This window comes from Coenobita brevimanus, chromosome 108, assembly GCF_032717465.1.
Source record: "Coenobita brevimanus isolate Jiangsu-jjx chromosome 108, ASM3271746v2, whole genome shotgun sequence".
NCBI classification, from domain to species: domain Eukaryota; kingdom Metazoa; phylum Arthropoda; class Malacostraca; order Decapoda; family Coenobitidae; genus Coenobita; species Coenobita brevimanus.
This window is the reverse complement of record NC_137061.1, coordinates 3,873,271-3,895,840: the sequence shown is the minus strand read 5'-3', so window position 1 is coordinate 3,895,840 and position 22,570 is coordinate 3,873,271. Positions and strand designations below refer to the sequence as shown.

At 40.1% G+C, this 22,570-nt stretch overlaps 1 protein-coding gene and 1 pseudogene across 1 annotated transcript in view; both read left to right on the top strand.

Moving 5' to 3' along the window:
• LOC145416907 (uncharacterized) overlaps window positions 1–22,290 on the top strand; it is a 59,387-nt gene extending 37,097 nt beyond the window's left edge. The window contains exons 13-16 of the mRNA XM_080285769.1: window positions 3,637–3,916; window positions 20,629–20,746; window positions 21,361–21,526; window positions 22,021–22,290. Of these exons, the coding sequence (XP_080141895.1) occupies window positions 3,637–3,916; window positions 20,629–20,746; window positions 21,361–21,526; window positions 22,021–22,290 (834 nt within the window). The remainder of the gene's footprint in view (window positions 1–3,636; window positions 3,917–20,628; window positions 20,747–21,360; window positions 21,527–22,020) is intronic.
• On the top strand, window positions 17,109–17,225 carry LOC145417076 (5S ribosomal RNA; annotated as a pseudogene).
• Window positions 22,291–22,570: the final 280 nt, after the last annotated feature.

Below are 22,570 nucleotides of genomic sequence, written 5' to 3'. Positions count from 1 at the left end.
GCATGCATGCATCATGTTATACTTAAAGATGCGTTCCACCTCATCTAGTCCAACCAACAAGACATATGCATCACTGAGATCTCTGTAAGAAAAATCAACACTCAACTTCATCTTCACCTGGCAGATACTTTTCACTTGAATTTTCACTGTCATCACTCTTCTAAAGGGAAAGTGGGTTTAAAAAATTGTGTGAAAAAAATGCTCAAGCACATACCTTTTCTGATGAAAAGTGACCACTGTTCCATTTCTCACATCAACACAGATTTATCGTTTCCAGGCAGTTAGACAGTAAGAGTTGTGAAGCACCAATGTAGGAATGATTGGGTGACCACTGGAAGTGGGATGAGGTAAACATTAGGCTGGTGAGCTTACCCAGACATACCCAGAGTAGCGGGCAGGCTAGCCCTCCCAGCTTTTCCACATACACTGAACAAATATTTGACATTTGACATATGTCACAGCCTACAGTGCTCGTCAAAAGTATCGAGCGCCTATGGCAGGGCGCGCAATACTTTTGGCGAAAAAAAAATCACCAATTTTTGGTACTAAAAATTGAGCCAGATCTTTGGGACGGTAGCATGACGTCACGGGAGCTTGAGGCCTTACTACGCGTTGGTTGGCTCCCGCCTCAGTTGCCTACGGGGTGCGTGAGAGAGAGGAACTCCACCGTGTCTCCCTCTCTTATTGCGCCATTTTTTACCCAGTGTCCCGCAGTGTTTTGGCTTTCGCCACTTTGTTATGGCCCCTACCCGTGAACGTTCGAGTGAAATCATATTCCAGATCATTGCTCTAAAGGAGGCAGGCCACCCCACGAAGGAAATTAGTGAATTGGTTGGCGTGGCTCGATCGACAGTGCGTAGGTGGTGCGCCCATTTTCGAGTGGAAAATAGTGGTGATGTTCCCACAAAGAAATCGCAGTCTGGTAGGCCCGGGAAAACTTCCCCGAGGTCTGTTAATGTCTTAAAACGTGCAGTGGAGTCTAATCCTCGTGTGAGTGCAAGGAAAATTAAGGAGAGCAACCCGGAAGTGTTTGGTGAGGTTTCTGTGCGCACGGTGTCTCGAAGAGTCCATGAACTTGGTTACTCAAGTCACATGCCTGTGAAAAAGCCTCTTCTTACACTTTACCAGCGACTTCGTAGGCTTACCTTTGCTAACAAGTACCTTAACTGGGGTGAGGAGCAATGGTTGTCAGTGTTGTGGTCTGATGAGGCAACATTTAGTGTCACCTGTAATCGAGGAGCATGGGTGTACCGGCGCAAAGATAATGACCCGCTTGACCCCCGTTACGTGGAGAGCACAGTTAAACACCTTGATTCACTCATTGTATGGGCTTGTTTCTCTGGTAAAGGTTTGGGGAAGCTTGTTGTGCTTCCCAAGAACTGCAGAGTGAATCGGGACGTTTATATGGAGCTTCTTTGTGATCATGTACGTGAGTCCTTTGAGCTCACAGGTGCACGAGTGTTTCAGCAGGACGGTGCACCTGCTCATAAAGCCAAATCGGTCACCAATTGGCTTCGTGACTGTGAGGTCTCCTTCATGAAAGACTGGCCAAGCAATAGCCCAGACCTCAACCCGATAGAAAACCTCTGGTACCTCGTAAAGAAGAATCTCCAAGGGAAGGACGTGAGCTCTCTGCCTAAGCTGGAAGCAGCCATTTGTGACTCCTGGGACAAAATACCCCTCCAGCACCACAGGAACCTTGCCCTTTCACTTCCATGACGTCTCAGGTCTGTGAAGAAGCGTAAAGGATACCCTACCAAGCATTAAAGGTAAATAAAATGCATTATTTATATGTTTTTTCAATGTTGAAAGGTTTGTTTCGTAGGAGGGACGCAGGGCACTCGATACTTCTGATGAGCACTGTACTCATATATTGTATATATTTTTTTAAGGCAAAGATGCACTAGACAGGTTGGTGATGATTGGGTGAATACGTGTCCAAATAATAATTCATCCATCCATTTTCCGTCATCCAGTCCTATGTCATCCCATGAGGAGCTTAGGAACCCGAGGCTAGGCAAGTTGGCCCTGACATTTAAGATGAGAGTGACCAGCCTCACTCATCCCTGCATGGCATTATGTGAGCAGTAAACCTCTTCCACCCCATGGAAATAAACCTACATAGACTCAATCTGATTGGAGCACCTTAATTACCCACTGAACCACCAGGTGCCATAATTTGGTTATATGATTACCACCCAGCATAATAAATGGTTTCCTGGTGTACAGGAAACCATTTGGCTTGTCACTCAGAATAGAGTCATCCATAGGCAGAAGAAAGAGGAAAGAATGAAGGAAAGAAAGACAGATGGGGGACTGTAAAGTCACCTATAGTCAGAAGAAAGGGGAAAGAATGAAGGAAAGAAAGACAGAAGAGGAAGGATGGAAGAGAGGAAAGGGCAGACACCTAAAACAGCGCTACGTCGAGTGAATGGATGGTGGGTGCCCCCACTTACCACAACTAACCCAAATTTTCCCCCCAGATATACTGTATGTTGTAAGTTTATAATGCTAACAAGTAAAGAGATTATGAAGTAATGTTGCATACCATCAGTCATCACCAACCTGCCAAATGCATCTTTGCCTTCGTAAAAAAAAAGTGTGTAGTGTACCTGAACTGTTTTGACTTTTGACATACATCACAGTCCCGAGGAGGTTAAATTAAATATATTTGTATCATTGTTTGTGGTAGGTGAGGGGACTCACCATCCACTCACTTGATGTAGTGCTGCTTTGGGTGGCTGCCCTTTCCTGTCATCCTTCCTTCCTCTTCTGTCTTTCATTCCTTCATTCTTTCCTCATCCTTCAGCCCACGAGTGACTTTACACTCTCATCTGTCTTTCTTTCCTTCATTCTTTTCTCTTCCCTCTACCTGTAGGTGACTACACTGAGTGATAAGGCAAATGGTTTCCCGTACACCAGGAAACCATTTACTATGTGGGTGGTAACCACATAACCAAATTATGGTACCTGGTGGTTTAATGGGCAATTAACCCGTTAACTGCGCATGGCGTTTTTTTGGAGGTGTCTGTGGTGCAGAGACATAGAGGAAAAAATGAAATTTCCCAAAGGCCAAATTTTGTCTTGGGAATTGAGAGAACACATGCCAAAGTATATAGTAACAAAATATTAGCTCAATAGTTACCTTGGTAAAGCCATGGATGAGCATCAAAGTGTCTGATTTCCTATTGGAATGTATGGTTTTCATTTTTTTTTTCATTTTCGGTTTCAGTTTCGATGTTTAAGGCTCAAACATCCTTGCATGGGTCGGCCTTGGTCACCATGGCACTATATTCGAAATTCATCTGCACAGCCAGGGTTGTATTGAGCAGTTGCACTCGGAACAGCCCAGGCTGTATAGAGCAGTTAACGGGTTAAGGCACTCCAATCAAAATGAACCAGTTTAGGTTTATATCCAAGGGGTGGTTGGGGTTTATCCCTCGTGCAATGCCACTCAGGGATGAGTGAAGCTGGTCACTTATCTTAAATGTCAGGACCAACTTGCCTATGTCTGGGCTTCTATGCTTCTTAAGGTGTAACATAGGATTGGATGATGGATGGATGTATCATTGTAAGTTTAGCTAATGAACTAGCAGTATATGCAAATGAGTACTGTAGCTTGGTTATATATTGCAGCATATCTGGGTGATGCCATCATCATCTGCTAGGTGTGCCCAGTTACCTCGTGCTCTGGATAAGGTCCCATTCTACTCAGCACTCCGCAAATATCGGGATTTTCTGAAAGGCCGCTTGAGCAAGTTAGATGAGGCTGAGGTGGTGTTCTCAAATGTCAAGCTGAGTAATGTACGACCCCAGCCCAAAACTGAACCCAAACTTGAGCCCAAGGCTGAGTGTAGTGACCCCCATGGCCCTTCCCCCACCACTGCCACCCAGACACACAAGCCGGCTCCTCGTCGTACCAAAGGACAAAAGTCGCCAAAAAAGAAAAGATAAAAAGCCTTTATAGTGTTAAGTGTAGTTTTAGGGTCATGTTTTATGTGTACACCGGTGTATTTATAAAAATTTTAGAGTTTTATTAATTTATTTCTATCAGTCATTAACTTTACAGGAACCATACTGGTAAGCTGCATGTGAAGAATATGTTGATGTATGTAGTTTCTTTTCAATGTAATAATTGGAGTGTAATGTATAGTGAAAGATTTAGAGATTCCAGTGGACCAAGAATATATTTTGCTTGGAAGCTAATGTGAAAAGGTTGGACTGAGTGCTTTTAGCCTGGAAGCTAGATGGTGGATTTTAGCTGTAAATTATGAGGAAGCTGCTGAGTAGTATTGTTCATTAGCCTCTAATGGTTTTTGCATTTGAAAATTCCGTACAATTTTATGTTTGGAAATTTAGAAAACAGTAATGGTGAAACTGATGACAGCCATTTATTTCTTACCCTCATCAAGGAGGATTGATCGCAGGCTGCTTTGCTGAAAATCAGAACATTTAAGGACAAGTGACTTATCTGCTCCTAGTGACTTTACAGAAAAAATAATAATAATAATAATAAAAAAGCCACTTCGTAAGGATACAAACCTGCATGCAGTGTGTGACTTTCAACTGGTGGCATCCCTAGGCCACTAGAGAACCAAGCATTTCGGGTGTAATGGTGACAACATTTTGACAAATACACATACCAGTATACAGTACACTCAGTGTTTACAAGTTATAAATTACACTGTTTGCAATTCCTGTAGACCTGTCCACCCGAACACACACAACACACAGCTCATAAGACATCATCCCATGTTGTAATGCCGCCAAATATGCACAACCCCGAGTTCTGTGGTCTCTAAAGCACCACTAATTCGCAAATTGTTTTTGAAGTAAGTACAGGCACTACTGTTTTTGGCCTAAAATATTTGTACATCTTGTTATACCTTCCACCAAGCAACCATCTTAGGCCTTCTCCCTCCTCACCCACTACCCAGAGAGTGGGTGAGGAGGAGTGGGGCCACAACTTATGGAAGGGGGTGGGACTTCAGAGACAAGTTGCCTGATTGCAGGTATAGTTGTATCAGTCATCAAGGCTCACTCACTGTTTCTAATGAGTTTTATATACTTGGTTTTAATCTCCACAAACAATGCAAAGTGAAGTTTTGAATAAGTTATATACAGTAGTTGGTTTTAACCTCCATAACAGAGCAAAGTAGTGTTTCGGTAGTTTGAAAATAGAAAATGAAGATGTACAAGCTGAGGTAACTAATATTAAGCAGGAGAAATTTAACTGCAGTACACATGCTGGAAGTTTGCATGGAACGGGATGATAGCAAACTGCTGAACACTAGTATTTTTTTTTTTTCCCTCTCAGCCATGCTGCATTCAGTAAACTCTTGGGGACATAACCATGACCTGCAGTTCATTATTGTTAGTGTTGGTAGATGAAACAGTGTGGGTGAAATCTTTGCACTGCTGTGCATTGGAAAGATTGTATAGAAGAAAGATTCATTTGAAGTCAGTACAATTTAGCTACTTAAATTTTTGTACGGTACTTTCAAGTGAACTGTCGACAACCTTTGTGTAGTTACATGAAATGTGAGGGTGCCAGCCATTCCTTATGTTTCTTCATTCTAGGGCATTGTATTCCCAAAACAGATACCTGACAGCACTCCAGCAATGATCATAAAAAATCATGACAGATCCATTGAAACAACTTGAATTATTTTTTAATAACATTTACAATATATACAGTATTAAATATTTCTAAAATTTACCACTAAACACATAATATTCAACCAGTGAACAAAAATGTAAGAATAAATTAATCTTGTTTTCAAAGACTTACTCACATTAATTATCAAGATAAATATTACCAGTGCCCTGACCTGATAATTCCCAAAGCAGAAACATGAATCAGCACCTACAGTACAAAATCTGAAACTGTATTGTTTCTGCAAAATATAAAAAAATTTATTACTGCAGGCTTATGCATGCTATAGATATTGAAAGCTTTAGGAGATATAGGAAAAGAGTTAGTCACTGGCTTGATAAATAGGATTATATATGAGTGTGTTGTCCCTGATGATTGGTTGAAGAGTGTAATTGTAAATGTGTACAAGGGGAAGGGTGATGTCCTGGAAAGAGGAAAGTATAGAGGCATAAAGCTTTTGGGCCAGATAATGAAGGTAATGGAGAGAGTTCTAGAAGGTATGATAAGAGACAGAGTGAATACTGATGAGATGCAGTGTGGGTTTATGCCAGGCAAAGGGACCACTGATGCTGTATTCATTGTTCAGCAGCTTCAGGAAAAATATGTAGCAAAGAAAAGGGGTCTGTACTTTGTGTTTGTTGATTTGGAGAATGCCTTTGACAGAGTCCCTTGAGAGGTGGTGAACTGGACAATGAGAAAGCTTAGGATCGAGGAGTGGCTGGTTAGGGTGGTTATGGCTATGGATGTGAGTGCTCGCACCCAGGTAAGGGTGAATGGAGATTTGAACAGTGAGTTTTCCATGAATGTTGGTGTCCATCAGGGGTTAGTCTTGAGCCCCTTATTTGTCATGGTACTTGAAGCCCTCACATATACCATCTCCTGTGGGAGATGGTATATGCTGATGATTTGGTATGAATTGTAGAGAATGAAAGGGAAGCAGAGGAAAGATTTAGGAAGTTTAGAGATGATGCAGGGCACTAGGGTTTAAGAGTAAATGCAGATAAAAGAAAAGTGATGGTATCTAGGACTGGTGGCAGTGCTCAGAGAAGAGGGAGAGTGGCCATGTGCATTTGCCACAAGGGTGTGGGAAGTAATTCTGTGTAGTGTTTGTGATAAGCGAGTGCCTAAGAGATGTAGTGGTATTACGGGTAGACTGAGAGATAATGCTGATTTCATGTGTGCGGTGTGTCGGGGAGAGCATATGGAGATTGTCAGGCATGAAAGGAGTCATCTTGCTTGTGAGTCTCTTTAGTGCATGGAAGGGTTATGTTATTTGGGAGACATGTTATGTGCCGGAGGTGGGGCTGGAATTAGCTCCATGGCTAGAGTGAGGAGTGGTTGGAAGAAGTTCAGGGAGCTGTTGCCTCTCTTGACATTGACAGGATGCTCCCCCCGTGCTAAGGGATCTTTGTATGCAGCATGTGTTAGGAGTGTAATGCTGTATGTTAGTGAGACTCGGGCAATAAAGGAAGAGGATATTCGCAGGCTCAGACTTACAGAAATGACATCGATTAGGTGGATGTGCAGTGTGTCCCTGAGTGCGAGGCCTGGGGTGGCTAAGTTTATGATGAAAGAGTTGAGACGTAGGATGGGACTGGAGTGTATTGGTGTTGTGAAGATGAGAGGTAGACTGAGATGGTTTGCATGCAGAAAGTGAGAAGTGTTAACGTTAGGGGTAGGGTTGCGATAGGTAGACCGAAAAAGACTTTGGATGAGGTCATTGAGTATGACCTCAGGGATAAGGGACTGATTAGGGAAGCTGCTAGAGATTGAGCAGCATAGAGAGCCCCCATCAGGTGACAAAGGCCGATGCATGCTAGCATGTTGCAGCCTTTACAAAATGAAAATTATAGATTCAGTTCAGTACTACGGTACACTAGTAAACAATGACATTTGGAAACTTGGATTGTACATTCATTAAGGGAGAAAAATATCATCACCATCATCATCCTAACGACTTTTTCCCACCCGAAGATATTTAGGACACAATTAAATGAATTAAAAAAAAAAAAAAAAAAAAAAGTAACAGACAGATACATATGGCCCTCTTTGGGGTTCTGTATAGGAGAGGCTAGGCTATCGTGGATCATAGTTCAATACTTTAAATGGTTGGTGATCAGCCTACTTCCCTTGAAGGCATTATATACAGTACCCCCTTTGTTATCCGGATGACCATTACCCAGACCATTCATTAACCATGTTTTGATGTAGCTGTTTTAAACCATTATTTCTACATTTTTCTATGATATCTGGACAAATTATGTCTGGGCCGAAATTTTGGTTGTGTGAATATTTCTGCCTGGATGGGTGGGAAGTAGCCCAGTGACGCTGCCATGTCTGGCTGGGTAGTTTACCCAGGATCTGCTAGAGACCCCCTCGCTCAGTCTCTTGTCCCGTGTGGCGATTGTGTTGTAAATAGCTCCTCCTGGACAGTTGCTATGGCGATGCACATGCTGGCTTTTGTGGTAGTTCCCTACCTGCTTCAGGCCATGCTGTTCTTTGCATGCCTCTTCCTAGGGTGTGTGATGATGACCCTTCCACCAGGGAAAAGGAAGAGGGTAGTGCCGACTCTAGAAGCAGGAGATCCTGGGTAAGGTTGATGCGAGATGGTAGAATTATTAGTGGTGATATTGATTTTATTCTAGCTTACTGTACTGTGCCATGATTTTATTTTATTTTACCATGATTTTATTCCAATTTACCATTATGTTTTGAGTGCCCACTGCATTTTTCTTGTGTAGCCGGTATTTTCATGTTTTGATGTTACTCCAGGGTATGGCCCTGCAGTGGTGATCTTGACTGTGGTTGATGGGTCTGCTTTACCATGGTAATTGCTTGGCTGTGGTTTATAGGTCTGCTTGCCCAGATAGAGTTGTGTTAAACAACAGTAACAAGTGTTGTACAATGTACTGTAGTGGCCTTTTACACTGGCTTTCAAAGTTAGGTAATGAATGAATGGAAGCCAGGGGAGAAGTCCATGATCCAGATGGAGCCATCACGCAGACATGCCTTTGGTCTTGTTAGATTGGATCATTGAGGGATTACCGTAACTGAAAAACCTCCAGTCAGTCACCCCTTGGGGATTTGAACCAGTGTGCATGTCAAGTCCATCACTCCAACCTGGGGCTCTAACAAGCAACCAAAAGGTGCCTGTACAGTACGCCAAGTCCCCCACCATTGTTGAAATAAGTACAAACCGTAAATCAATGGCTTTGTTATATTTTGCTTTGTAACACGAGAAAATAGAGAGAGAATGATAAGATGAGATTGTACATTTCTTTACTCTGATTAAGAAACAGATTCTGTGAATATACTAACCTTTTAGTTCAAAATTTTGCCCAGCAATCTTTTAATTACATTAGTTATCTATAAGTGTAATGCACCGATACAGTAATATTTATGTGACCAGTACAGTAGTTCCCTAGAAAATAGCTGAAAACTGGGTAAATCTAGCATTACCTAATAATCAGACTTAAAAGCCTCTGGAATGTTCCCCATGATTATGATCTCTACCGACGAAGTTGGACAGAGGTTATGTATCCATTAGTGTCAGTTTGTCGTTTTGTATACAAGATATCTCAAAAGTTACCAGATTTCATTGAAATCTGGTGATTAGTGGGTCAAGGAAGAGTTGATTAGATTTTAAGTTGGATTTGGATGCGGATGTAGGAAAAAATCACACATTTTATTAGTGCTGGCAGAGGAATGTGCTTTCTGAGACTGTGTAACAGGGCAAACTAAGACTGTAGAGTTAACTGACTGTGAAAACATAAAGTATTTGTCAGGAGAAAGAGGACTTACAGTATTGTAGGAAATAATAAATTTTACTAGTGTTGTGGAGGCATGCACTCTCTTTGTACTTCCTTGTTTTGTTTTATGAAATTTGTGTCTAGCTAGAAAGCATCAGAATACTGACTTTAAGTCTTTGAGAAGTACGTTAAAATTACATGACATAAATTGTTTTGAGGATTAACTTTGGCAGAAACAGGAATACGACCTGACTTTGTGTCAAGTGCCTTAGAGGATATTAGACTTGAGACTTACCTTCAGAACATGGAAATAACGTGCACAACTTCCTCCATAGCTGATGTGGAATATCACAGTGGAGCGGTATACTGCTGAGAGAGAAGGAAGAGGAGGTGTGTCTAAGAGAATGTGGCACATACAGTATGAAAGGATGGTGTAGCCTGGATGCATATCGGGAATGGCCACCCCATCAGGGGGTTCCAAGGAGGGAGCAAGGTGTTGAAAATAATGACTGAACTAGTTTAAGTACTGAGAGACTTTTTGAATTAGTTAATGTGCAGCTCATTACAGAGCCAAACCACCTCAGAGGGAGAGCGATAGCCAGAATTAACCCTTTTGCATGCTGGCCAAGAACAAATCAGGAAGGGGAGTATAGTAAAGTAGTGCACATGAAAGCTGTAGTCTTGTACTGTAATAGCCGTGTTTATGGTAAACTTTGTGTATCACTGATACGAACCAATAGCTGCATAGGCTATGTATGCTAGCATATGAAGGAACATGCTACTGACAACCACTATAAATGTCTGCAACAGTTTGGATTTCAGTCCTTAGACTCGGGGCACACCTAGATTGCGAAGCAATTATGCAAATCACCAAGCCAATATGGCTCCTTTTGTTGTTTCCACTAGAGATGCAATACCCAAGTAAATGGACTCCTGGCATGGCCTCTTTCATACTTGATTTGATAATTTGCCTCTCAAGGAAAAGATTGCATCTCAGGAAATTGTTCATCGGAAGACCGCATAAACTTTCTACTGTATATGCCTAGCACATGATATGACTATAGATCCAGCCTTAAACCATGGGAAGGACACCTGATGAGAAATACTGTTAAAGTGCCTAAACGTGTATCATTCTAGTATGAAAGTGTTGACAAGTTAAGCAGTATATAAACGGCAGTTCTGTGTTATATATATTTAGTGCTTGGAAGGAAATGAAAGTACACTGAAAGGTCACATTTCATGACATGAACATTCCTCTGCTTATCATCAAAACAATATGAACTGAAGCATAAAATAGACAAGTGACAATTCTAACTAAAGATTAAGGAAACTACCATATAATTCATTCTGAATACCTTAGATCAGCTCATTACCCTGCTAAGGTCTTAATCAACCATGCGTCTTCCAGTGTGCCCCCCCCCCAAAAAAAAAAAAAAAAAAAAAATCAGTGAAATGAAAAGTCTGAAATTGGTTTTATGAAATGGAAAGTCTGAAACAGTGAATGACCAAAAAGTGAAAATAATGCTGTGGATTACTGCAGTTTAACTATTGTATCAAGAATGTTGTCCAATGCTGAATGTATTCAGAGCAATAGACCACAATTCAGCATGACAATAGCTTCATACTATTTCTGTGTTATGACAACCACTAAGGCACTATGATGAGAGTTTGTGGATCATACCTCTGCTTGGCCCATTTGCATAATGATGAGCAAATACATAACCAAAACAAAAATAGAAGAAAAAATTATTTCCCAAATCAAATGACTCATGTTAGATGGGTTTGTGTTAGAAATGGTGACTGTGTTTTTGGAAGTAAAAATTCTAAATTCTATAGAGGGGGTCTTTGGGCACTTACTTTGTCTAATAAATACAGTACAATTCCAGAATCCAATACCCAGAAAACCAGGATTATCAGACAACTGACAATACAAATATAGTAGTGTTCCCCACTGGACATGCCTGCCCCTGTACGGGATAGTCAGGTTTCACGTGAGATTGGGTGTAGTCAGGTGTTGTGAGATTTGGGCATTTCCGGTCAGGGTCGTTACTGTTTAATCCCTTTCCCAGACCTCCTCTCCTTCCTCTTTCCCTTCCTTTAATTTGGTCACCCTCCATTCATTAATTCCATCTCCATACCTTCACAAATCACCAGTCTGCTTGCAGCTGCCAGTCAGTAGGCAACCACTCTTGTTGTTGTGTTGTCATGATAGACAGTGATTTTTTACAACTCCACGATGCCTAAAGTGCAAACTTAACGTAAGCACATTATGCTCACCTTGAAACAGGAGCTGGACATGTGCAACAGACTTGAAAAAGATGATAATTACATAACTGATGACAGAATGGAACTTAGGAAATTCAGCGATGTGAAATAAAGTTCCAAGGACCTAAGCTCAAAGAATTTTTTGTGAAAAGCAAGACAATTAAATCCATTGAAAAAAGGTATACTCTTCATCGTACAAAAATGTGTGGTGCCAGTACCGTATAGCTTGCTATGTCTTACAGTATAGCTTGCTATGTCTTACAGTACCTTCATCAGTCCGTTCTGTTAAATATTATTCGTTTTTTTTATATAAATATGGAAAAATAAACTAAAGAAATGAATCTTGAATAATTATTTGTGAACTGATGAGAGGGAAAGTAATGTACAGTAGAATTATCATGACTCCCATGCCCACATGTCAGCTGTGTACTGTATATGGTCTCAACCTACCCATCCGTTTCATCCTCACCACCAGACTACTGCACTCCACCCCTTACTTGCCACTCAGCAGTCTTGCAAACAATAAATTAATGAGTAGGAACTGCAAACACAGTAATTTTATCCAACAAAGCAAACCTTTAATCCTGTTGACTGGATTTTCTCTTCTCTGCCAGTGCACATGCATTGTAAGATTACCCTAATTTGTACATTCATGAATATATACATTCAGGTTAATGAAATACATGTGTTGCATTAATATTCACATTGGATATACAGACATTTCATTGGACTCTCATGGATAGCTCATTGGACTTTGACTGCTGTTACAGTATTTGCCTTTCTTTTTTTGTACTCAGGATTCAGACTTAGGCTGAAATATCCTGGATGTTGATGTATGTCAAAACTCAGTATAGGTATTTCAAAGATTCATGAATTTCCTCAGTAAAGGAGGGAAAAATGGACTTTGATTCACCAGTCATATCACAGTCACTGATGAGTGTGCCTACAGTACACTTCCTTTCCTGCAGCAACAACTACATGTATTTGTACATGTTTGTATTGAAGGTAGAGTTATGGTAGTAACAGCAAATGGAATTTATGTGGTATGGAGTTGTACAACCCTGGTAGAAATATTACTCCAGTCTGGGGGAGGTGGTGGCTGAATCGCTAGAGAGGTGGCCTGTGGTCCTAATGGACCCAGGCTCAAATCCTGGCTGGGGTAGGGAACAGTTTAAGGATTTGAATTTCATAGAAGCAGACTTTACTGCTCTGTCAGGAGACCCACCAACATGTCATAAAAATGCCCCCACTAATACCAATACACCAGTCCTGAATGAGACAGCCCTAGCATGTATTCAATATGGACAGTGGGTGTTAGTGCCAAAGTGGTGACATGTGGAGGTGTGTAGTATGAAGGAGGACTACTGGACCTTGAGACCAGGCTGTGAAGCCTATGTCCAGAGTTTGGGGGGGGGGGGGGTTGACAATGAAGAACTGCTATAATCTGAGCATAATACAGTAGTCAGGGAATAACCTATCTCACACACACACATGCCAGATACAGAGAATGTATTGACAGAAGTCAGTAAAGATACTTAGACTTTGGAAGTTGTCTATTTGTAAATTATTTGATGCACAGAGATGTTATAACATCTGATATTTAATCAAATACTATTTTAATGACATTTTCTTCAGTGCTGGACCATACCATTTTAGCTGTCCACTTGCCTTACACATTTCAGAATATTCTACACTAACATTAATAATGGAGCTTGTCACTAATGTAATTGGAATTCTTGCAGGAACCTCTTGTACCTGTTATTTTCCTGTGTGTAGTGACGTTTGGTGTATAAAGGGACACTAGCCTGCTCCGCTAGTTGACATGCCTTATGGCCTTGGGGTTAGAGCCACTTATTCCAGGCCACCTAATGCCCCAGTATGGTGGGTTTCAGCCACACTGTGTACACCTCATGTTATTTTTGGTTGTTACGTATCATTTACAGATATACTGTTGTAAAAGTCATTTGTCATCACTGGAGGAAATAGTGGTATTTTACATTTGGTGAATGGCACCTTTCACTCAGAATTGATGGCCAACTTAGAGAACAAACATAAAGACAAAATATTGGTATGGAATACTGCATAGCCTCCTTTAGCATTGTGATGTTAGATTTGTAAGTCTTTTAGTCAATATTTATTTGTAAATTCACCATAGTTTTTAGTGAATGTTTGGATTACACTGCCTGTGGTGTTTTTAACCAGTATTATTTATTTTATCCTATTTTGTTTGATGGATTCATTAACTCCCTCAATCCAAGTGATGTTCATTTTATGTTTTCCTGCCACCACCTGATTACATTTTCAGCATGGCAGAGCAATCAGGTAGTGAAAAGGGTTAGTGAGAGCTGTGTCTAATCCTTCTAATTTGAAAAGTCTCTCTAAAGCTGGATCAGTTCATCTGGAGATTGCATAAATAGAATTAAACTACATCACTGGACTGAAGGTGTTAAATAGTGAGAACATGTAAAACAGCTGTTTGCAGTAAGCAGCTGATTACAGTACCCTGGTGGCTGGTAAATTATTAGCATGATTGATTCATGGTAAATACTGCTCATGATCAAATATTTTAGAACTCACAATTAGAATTTGTGATACTGTAAAAGAATTTGTGATGTCTTTCCATTTACCAGTAGCATGAGGTAAAATAGAATTATATTAGGGACCTATTTGTAGTACTGTATTCCCTTTTAAGGTGGAATAGAAATAGCCTTCCCAAGAAAGACCTGTACATTTTTACACACATTTTTATTATAGAATTTTATAATCATTGCATTGCATTTGCTGTGCATGTTGACCATAGAATGTCTCTCTTTGTATCTAGTTATGTTCTGTGTTTGTGAGTTTGAACCTTGGAAGTATTTGTTGGTGGTCTTTCCCCTAGCACGAAGGAAAGTATTAAATTTAAATATCAAGGTGTTTAGTTTAGGTTTGTAGGAAGCTAAAGAAGTGGAGAACTATAAAAACGTAAGGTCACACTCAGGGAACCATAGAGTTGATCCCCAGAATAGTATTCACTGAAGACTGGTTGATGTAAAAGAGACTTAGGACTGTATTCTTGTAGATTACGAAGCACCTCTTCCTTACCTAAGATTTCTTAATATAGCATGTTAATATTCACTGATAGGCTGTTCATGTTAATAATGTGTACAGTACATTGGAAAGCTATGAGAAACAGCAAAAAATATTATTGGTAATATACAGAACAGGTCGGTAAGGAAGATGTTCGAGAGCCTCATAAGCTAGTAAGCATACAGGCCAGCACCTCTCTCTCCGTGGTTCTACATCCACCCAACATGAGGCTTCTGCCAAATTTGTGTTGGTTTGCTAGATTAATTCTACTGCTAAAGAAACCAATGCTGTTTAATTTTACAATAAAGCAACTAGCATATATAAAGCCAGCCAGAGCAAGCTAGGTGCACTGAATATCAAAGTGAGGGAGATGTTTAAAATCAGTTTGTTTTCACCTGATAGAATTGGGCCACTCCCACAACTTCACTATTGAGTTGTGGTTGCATGACAGTGGATGAGTCATAGCTGTTAGATGGGAATGAGCCTCCTTTGTTACAAGTTGAACTGACCATCCCATCTGACTATACTTGGCTATCATTTGAGCTGGTAGGGGCTTAAAATCTTTCAGGTTAGAACAACTGCACTAGAGTCTTTTTCATCACAGGTTTCTGGTGTTCACTAGGAAGCATTCCATCTAGTTTACCTTTGTATCAATACAGTAGACACAGTTTACTGGAGCTGTGTTCAGTTTCCTTGATTATGATGATGAGGTTGCTCTCAGAATTTTGGAGGGAGGAGAGGCTGTTGTTGTCAAAGCACTGTCAGTTGCACTCGGTTACATTAGGAAGATCTGATTAAGATTAGCTGTGTATCCTGGGAACTCCAATAAAGTAAACTTGCAGATTGGAGTTTAATTCCTTGAGGCTTAGCACACGAGAGATCCTAGAGAAAGAGAGACTGGGCAGCCAAAATTTTCTGCTTCTCGCCGATTGGTTTGATTTCATGGGCGCCATGATGCGATGCGATGATTGGTAGAGGGATGGCCTTTTCAACGGCCCTTCTTGTAGTATCTCTTGGTTTTACAGTTTATTCATTGCTGAGCTCCTTGATTTTTTTCTCTCTTTTTCCAGCACTTATGTGTGAATTGTTTTATTCTTTCAAAATCTTCCGCTTCAAATAATAGTTGTCCAAATATGTCCTCTTTGTTTTCTACGTACGGTTGTTGTAGTTCTGGTTGTTTTTCTCATTCTTCCCTGTATGCCTGGCAATCTAATATGAAGTGTTCTAAATCCTCATTCTCGTTGCCACACATTATGCACTTTGTTTCTTCTTGTGAGTGCCTTTTTCTGTCATTTAATTTCAATGTATTGGTGTGGCACTTGAAGAAAGTGATAGAGGCTGGTGTGTTGTCATATTTCATATCTTCCTCTCCCATTTCTGTCTTCCATTTTCTGTATATTCTTAGTGTACTTTTTGTTCCCATTTCTGTTTTCCACACTTTTGTGTCCCATTCATGTAGTCTTGTTGTTATTCCATCTTTGCTGATGTTTTTTAGCTTGTCAAAATTTATGTTCAGTTCTTTTAGGCCTTTCTTCATTCTTTCATCCACCTGTTCTCCTTACCTCCTTTTATTATTTCTGTTATTTCGTAAACCAGACTGTTTTCTCTTTTCATGATACTCTGCATGTAATTTAGTTTCATTTTCATCATTTTAGTTTTCATTAGGGATGCTCCAATCTCTCCTCGTAACCCTGTTTCTGCTGTATATTTTGCTGCCCCTAGAATAGATCTATAAACTGAGTTTTCAATTCTTTGAAGCTTGTTTATTTTTTCTTGCCTATATGCTATTACACTCGCTCCATCCAGGATGCTAGGTAATGCAAGGCTCTTCCAGAATGTCTTACCTATGAGTGGCTTGTTGCAACTTTTTGCTGTCACTGAGTAGCTTATATTGGCTAGTTTATGGGCTTTGTTTATCATGTTTTGCCTGTGTTTTTTGAAACAGTCTTTTGAGTTTGTTATTTCTATTCCCAGGTATGTAATAGATGTAACTACTTCTATATCTTCAATTTTTTCTGGTTGCCGATCCATATTGAATATAATAAATTTGCTTTTTGCTTTATTTATTTCAAGCCCGCATTCCTTGCCTACATTTATTAATCTTCGTATGTTTGCCTTGGCTTCTGTCGTTGATTGCGAAAATTGTAGGCCATCATCTGCGTAAAATAGAGTATTTATTTTTATATTGTCGTCTCTGTAGCCTAGGCCTGTAGTTCTTGGATTATTTTAAATGTTACAAGTTTAAAAAGGGTGGTCAATCCTGTGCAGCCCTGCCTTATACCGCTGGAGATTTCTATTACCGGTTCTACATTTTGGTGTAATGTTATCATGGTTTTATCCCCGCAGTATATCTCACTTATGTCGATTAGGCTTTCGTGGGCCGCGTTGAGTACACCGCTTCCCGTCCGATCAGCGAAGTTAAGCAACGTTGGGTCTGGTTAGTACTTGGATGGGTGACCGCCTGGGAACACCAGATGCTGTTGGCATCCCTACATGTCAAGTGGGGTTGGTGGAGTATTAGTTCCCCTTCCTGTAAAACAATTAACTCTAAGCCCCTGGCCACCCCGTCTGGGATACATGGCATCTGGCAATGAATGAAATGAATAATTTCTTCCCGTTTTATTGAGTCATACGCTTTTGAAAAATCTATTGCTGCTACTATCAGTGGTAATTTATTTTTATAACTTTGCTCTACACAGTATTCAAGAATTAATAAATTGTCCTCTATTCTTCTTCCTGCCGTGAAACCTGCTTGCACGTCATTGTTTAGTTTGTTTTGGTTTATTTGTTTCTCCAATTTTTCTTTTAATATAGACATGAATAGTTTGTATGCTATGTTTAGTAGAGCAATAGGTCTTAAATCTTTGGCTGTTGGTTTCTTTTTCTTTGGTATCATATTTGTTTTTGAGATTTTCCAGTTCTCTGGCATCCTTCCGCTTGCTATTATTTGGTTAAAGCAGTTTGTTATGGTTTTTATACATATGCTACTCTTTGCCATTGCTCTGTAGCACTCTGGCTTTACCTCGTCTGGTCCTGGAGCTTTTTTATCTTGTAAATTTAGTATGTGTTTTTTTGTTTCTTCTTCTGTTATTACTGGTGGTAGCATTGGGCTGATTCCAGTGTTTGTGCTAATTGCCATGTCCATGTGTTCCATTATTAGGTCTACTGTATTATATTGGCCGCTGGTGTCTGAATTATGGCTATTTACAGTTTCTTTCTTTTATATGTTTCCCTTTCTTCTTTATTCCACACTTTATTTATCTGGTTTTGGTGTTTTTGGTATATTCCCTTCCAGTAACCTATGAGTTCCTCTGTTGCTGCTTCTGGTTCTAGCTTATCTCCTTCTGTGTTGTACAATTCTATCTCTTTATTCTCTTTTGGCTCAGTTCCCCTTAATTTATTAATTAATTCCCATATCTTTCTGCTGTTATCAGTGCTCTCCTTCACCTCCTTTGTTTTTTTCCTTTCATATATAGTTATTTCTTGTTTGATGTATTCTTGTACTTTTCGTTTTTGTGCCTCATACATGTTCAGTAAGACTTTTTTCTTTTCTTCGTCCTTCTCATTTCTCCTATTTCTGTTTATTTCTCTTCTGATAATGTTATTCATCCAGGGAGATTCTATATTTTTATTTGTTTTTTCTTTTCTTCTCTTATAACTTTTCAGTAGTACTTTGTCTGCTGTTTTCTTCACTGCCTTTTCCATCATTTCCATTGTTTGCCAATCCTTCCTTACATACTTCGTATTTTCTCCATTTCTCCAACAAATCTGCCTAGGGACTCTTCATCTGTTGTATAATACTCTTTTCTCTGCCAGTTATCATGAAAATTTCTCTTTGTACCTCCTCCTTCATATCCAACTTCAATTAGGTTGTGGTCAGATAGGTCTGATTGATTTTGCACCTCATCTGTTTTCATGTACTGTATTTGTATTTGTCATAGAACCTTTGGTTAACTAGTACAAGATCAATGGCACTTTTGCTGTTTCCTCTCTCCCATGTATATTCTCCTTCACAGTTTTGGTCATTGTTTAGTAGTATGAGGTTGTATTCCTCCATCCATTTTATTACATCCTTCCCTTTTTTGTCTAATTTCTGTGATCCTATGAAGCCTAAATGCGCATTGAAGTCACCTAGCATTATAAACGGCTCCTCTTTCATATTTTCTAGTATATTCTCTATTTCTTCTTTTAATCTGTCATATCTCTGTTTATCCTCTTCCTTCTCCCCTGCAGGTAAACATACTAAAAGTAGTTTATACTTGAAATTTATTATATTGCAGTTGCTAAAGAGTAAGTAGTTATTTATAGTTGTTATTTTCTCTACTTCAATACCTGTTTTCCTTTTGAACAGGATTAACAAACCTCCTCCCTTTTTGTCGTTTATATTTCTCATGCTGCTTACGTATTTAAGGCCATTACTTATTTTAACTTTATCAATTTTTTGCTGAGTTTCAGTTAGGCACATTAACTCTCCTTCTGATATAATTGTTTCTATTTCCGTTATTTTTACATTTGTTAATCCTTGTATATTTAGTAACTTTATTTGTATTTTCCTTCTTGTTTCAATCTCTTCTCTCATCTTTCCTTTTTAGTTGGCCTTTGTTTATGTACCAGCCTGTCTCTCCTTTTTCATTTAGCTGCTCCCACAGCAGTTTATTTTCCTCTCTTTCCTTCCTAGTCATATCTATTACTATTGAGATTCTTTTGGCTTCTACCTTTTGTGTATTTTTCAGATTCCTAGCCTTTTTTAATACATCCCATTTCATTTTTGTTTCTTTAAGTTTGAGCAATAGGGGTTGTCTTCTTGTACCTTCATCTCCTTTACTGCCTAGCCTTATTGCATCTTCTATTTCAATATCTCTTACTTTTATTTCCTCCTTGATTATTTCTGTACATAATCTTACATCATCATCTGTCCTCTCCCTAGGGTTACTATTCTCAGATTCTACTAAGTTATATATTATTATATTTTTCTTCTTTCTTTTTCTTTCATATCCTCAAGAATTTTCTCTCTAATTTCCTCTTTTGTGTCGTCTTTCAGCTGTTCTTCTATTCTGTCCTTTCCTTTCATTTCCTTCATGACCTCTTCCTTTGCTTCTTTCTTTAATTCCTCTTTCATGTTATCTAGCTTGCTGTCCCATTCTCTCTTTAATTCCTCCTTTAAATCCTCTAGCTTCCTATCCAATTCTGTGGTCTTTTCTCTGAAGATTATATGTATTTCTTCACTTAGCTCGTCTATTTTCAATCCTATATTCTCGTTCTTTCTGGGACTAGTTGCCATTCTTCTTTTTGCTTGTGGTCTGCAGGTCTTGCATACCCATAATTGTTCTTCATCTCTAAGTTCTCTATTTGTACAGGGTAGGACTGACCTGTTGACAGATGGTGTGGTACCACCACTCATACATATCACACTGTAGTCCTCTGTCGTTCTCCTTTACCCTTTTCTTGCATCCCCTGCACTCGTCGTTATCCACCCGTCTTCCCTTATCATTATTTGCTATTTTTGTTTTCTCTCCTTTTTCTGTTATTTTGGTTTGATTTGGAGCTCAGCTCTTCTTACATCCACGTGTGTTTGTTTACGAAGCCTGTCTGCAGATTTGTCATTGAGAATATATCGCCACCTACTGAGGAATGTGACTAATTGCGTAACAAGATGTCGTTTTAATTATAAGGTATAGACCTTATTTGAACAAAAGATTTATGTTAAATATAAATCTCTACACATCCACTGTATTTGATTGCTTCCGTAAAAACTGTCATAAGTGCCGAATGGTAATGTTGACAAATCAGACTGTTGGTTGGTGCTAAGTAAGACGTGATGTGTTGTGTTGCTGGTACTTTTTTGTCTGTAAATATGGTTGCTTGTGCTGCATATGGATGTACAAACAGAACTGGACCTCGTGTGCGTCTTTCCCGAATCCCTAGAGATCCGGGGAGAAAGAAAATGTGGGAAAATAAGGTCGGAAGAGCGAACTGTTCTGCCAGCGACAATCTTCGACTTTGCCAGGTACGGTATATTCATTTTACGTGTAGTTTTCCCATTAATAAAAATATTTGCCTTACTGTATTATACACTGAAAGAGATAGTGTTAAGGAAACTGGATATATTCATAAAGTGGACGTAAAGTACGTTAGATGAGAAGTTGGACCACGTGTTTTGCCGCGAGGTAAGACACTGATGGCCTCATTCTAGTTAGAAGTCTAAGTTAAGGATTTTCAGCAGAGTAACCTATATACAGTGATAATCTACTATGGGATTTCCTGCTATCGCTTCAGGGCAAGGTACTGGAGCACTATTAGTGATAAGCTGTTAGCTGGGCAAAGTAATGTAAACACTGTATTCATGTATCTAACGTCGTCTGCAAATTCAATCCTCTTTATATGCTTGGATATTATCCTACGTAATGTATAGAGGAATATATCATATTGCTGCATCTTTATATATTAAAAAGACAACACCTAGTGCAAACATAGAATTAAAAATATTCAAAAAACCTTCAATAATACGTGAACAATAGTTAACTGACTGGTGGTATCATTGGCCTCTATGAACGCGAGAGAGCGACCCAAACGTTTACACGTTGACACATAATGGCGGCTGTGCAGTCTCTTTTTCTATAGGGTCTCTAGGGAACAAGAGACCCTGGCTGTAGTGATCCACATGAACAAGCAGACCATCTTGTCACACACTTTTAATCCAACCTCAGCACCCCACCCCCGTTACAATATTCTCAGCGATTGCAGGCATCGGTTGCCCAGAATATTCACATACCGGCTCCTGGGTTGGGTGAACCATTGACGCAGCTGGAACTCTCCCATGCCCTGTCTGCACTGCCCTCGGGTAAAGCCTTTGGGCAAGGCCAGACGATGTTGCTTTTGAGTTTCGCATCTACCTTCCCAAGTCAGAGGCCCTGCTACAGCTGCACAATGATTGTTGGGATCAGGTATATATCCCACCAGTTGGAAGCTGGTTTTATTGTAACCTTTTCCGAAGCCTAGGAAGGACCCAGTGTTACCATCCTCTCGCAGTGGCATCTGTCTTTTGTCATGTGTTGAGAGGGTCTTTGAGAAGATGGTGTGCAAGAGACATGTGGTGGATTGAGTGCGTGGTTTTCTTCTGGAGGAGCTAGATGGTTTTCAGCCTGGGAGAGGGACTATTGATGTGCTTCTACAGATGGAATTCCTCATCAAGATGCTTACGAGAACAAACAGGTTCTTTTGTCTGCATTTACTGACATCGAGGGTGCCTTTGGTTCTGCATCTCATATAGCCATCCCGTAGAAACTGGGCAAGCTGGGAGTGACTGGTCATGTGTCATCCTGGGTGAGGGGCTCCTTGTCTGATCGCACATTAGCAGCTTCAGTGGGGACTTCTCTATCGTCACCAGTGGCTACCCGACGTGGAGTGCCTCAAGGATCTGTGTTTAGCCCCCTGTTTTTCAACGTGTTGTCCGATGGCATGACGCTTTTGTGCTTTGCTGACTCCCTACGTATGGCACAGACTCACCTCCAGACTGCGGTTGATGGCCATCTAGCCTGGGCCTTGGACTGAGGCTTTCGTCTCGATGCACAGAAGAGTGCACTTACGGGTTTTACTCATAAGACGGCATCCCTACAGTTACAGTGGGGATGGAGCAGCTTCCATTTCTAACTCATCACATATTTCTGGGGCTTCTTTTTAATGGCCCTGTCCTTACCTGGTCGAGACATGTGGAATGCCTTCGAACACCTTGTCTCAAGAGGTTGGCTTTAATGAAATGTATTGCAGGTACACACTGGATGCTAACAGGGAAGCGATGCTTAGTTTTTATATGGCTTTTATCGATGGCCGT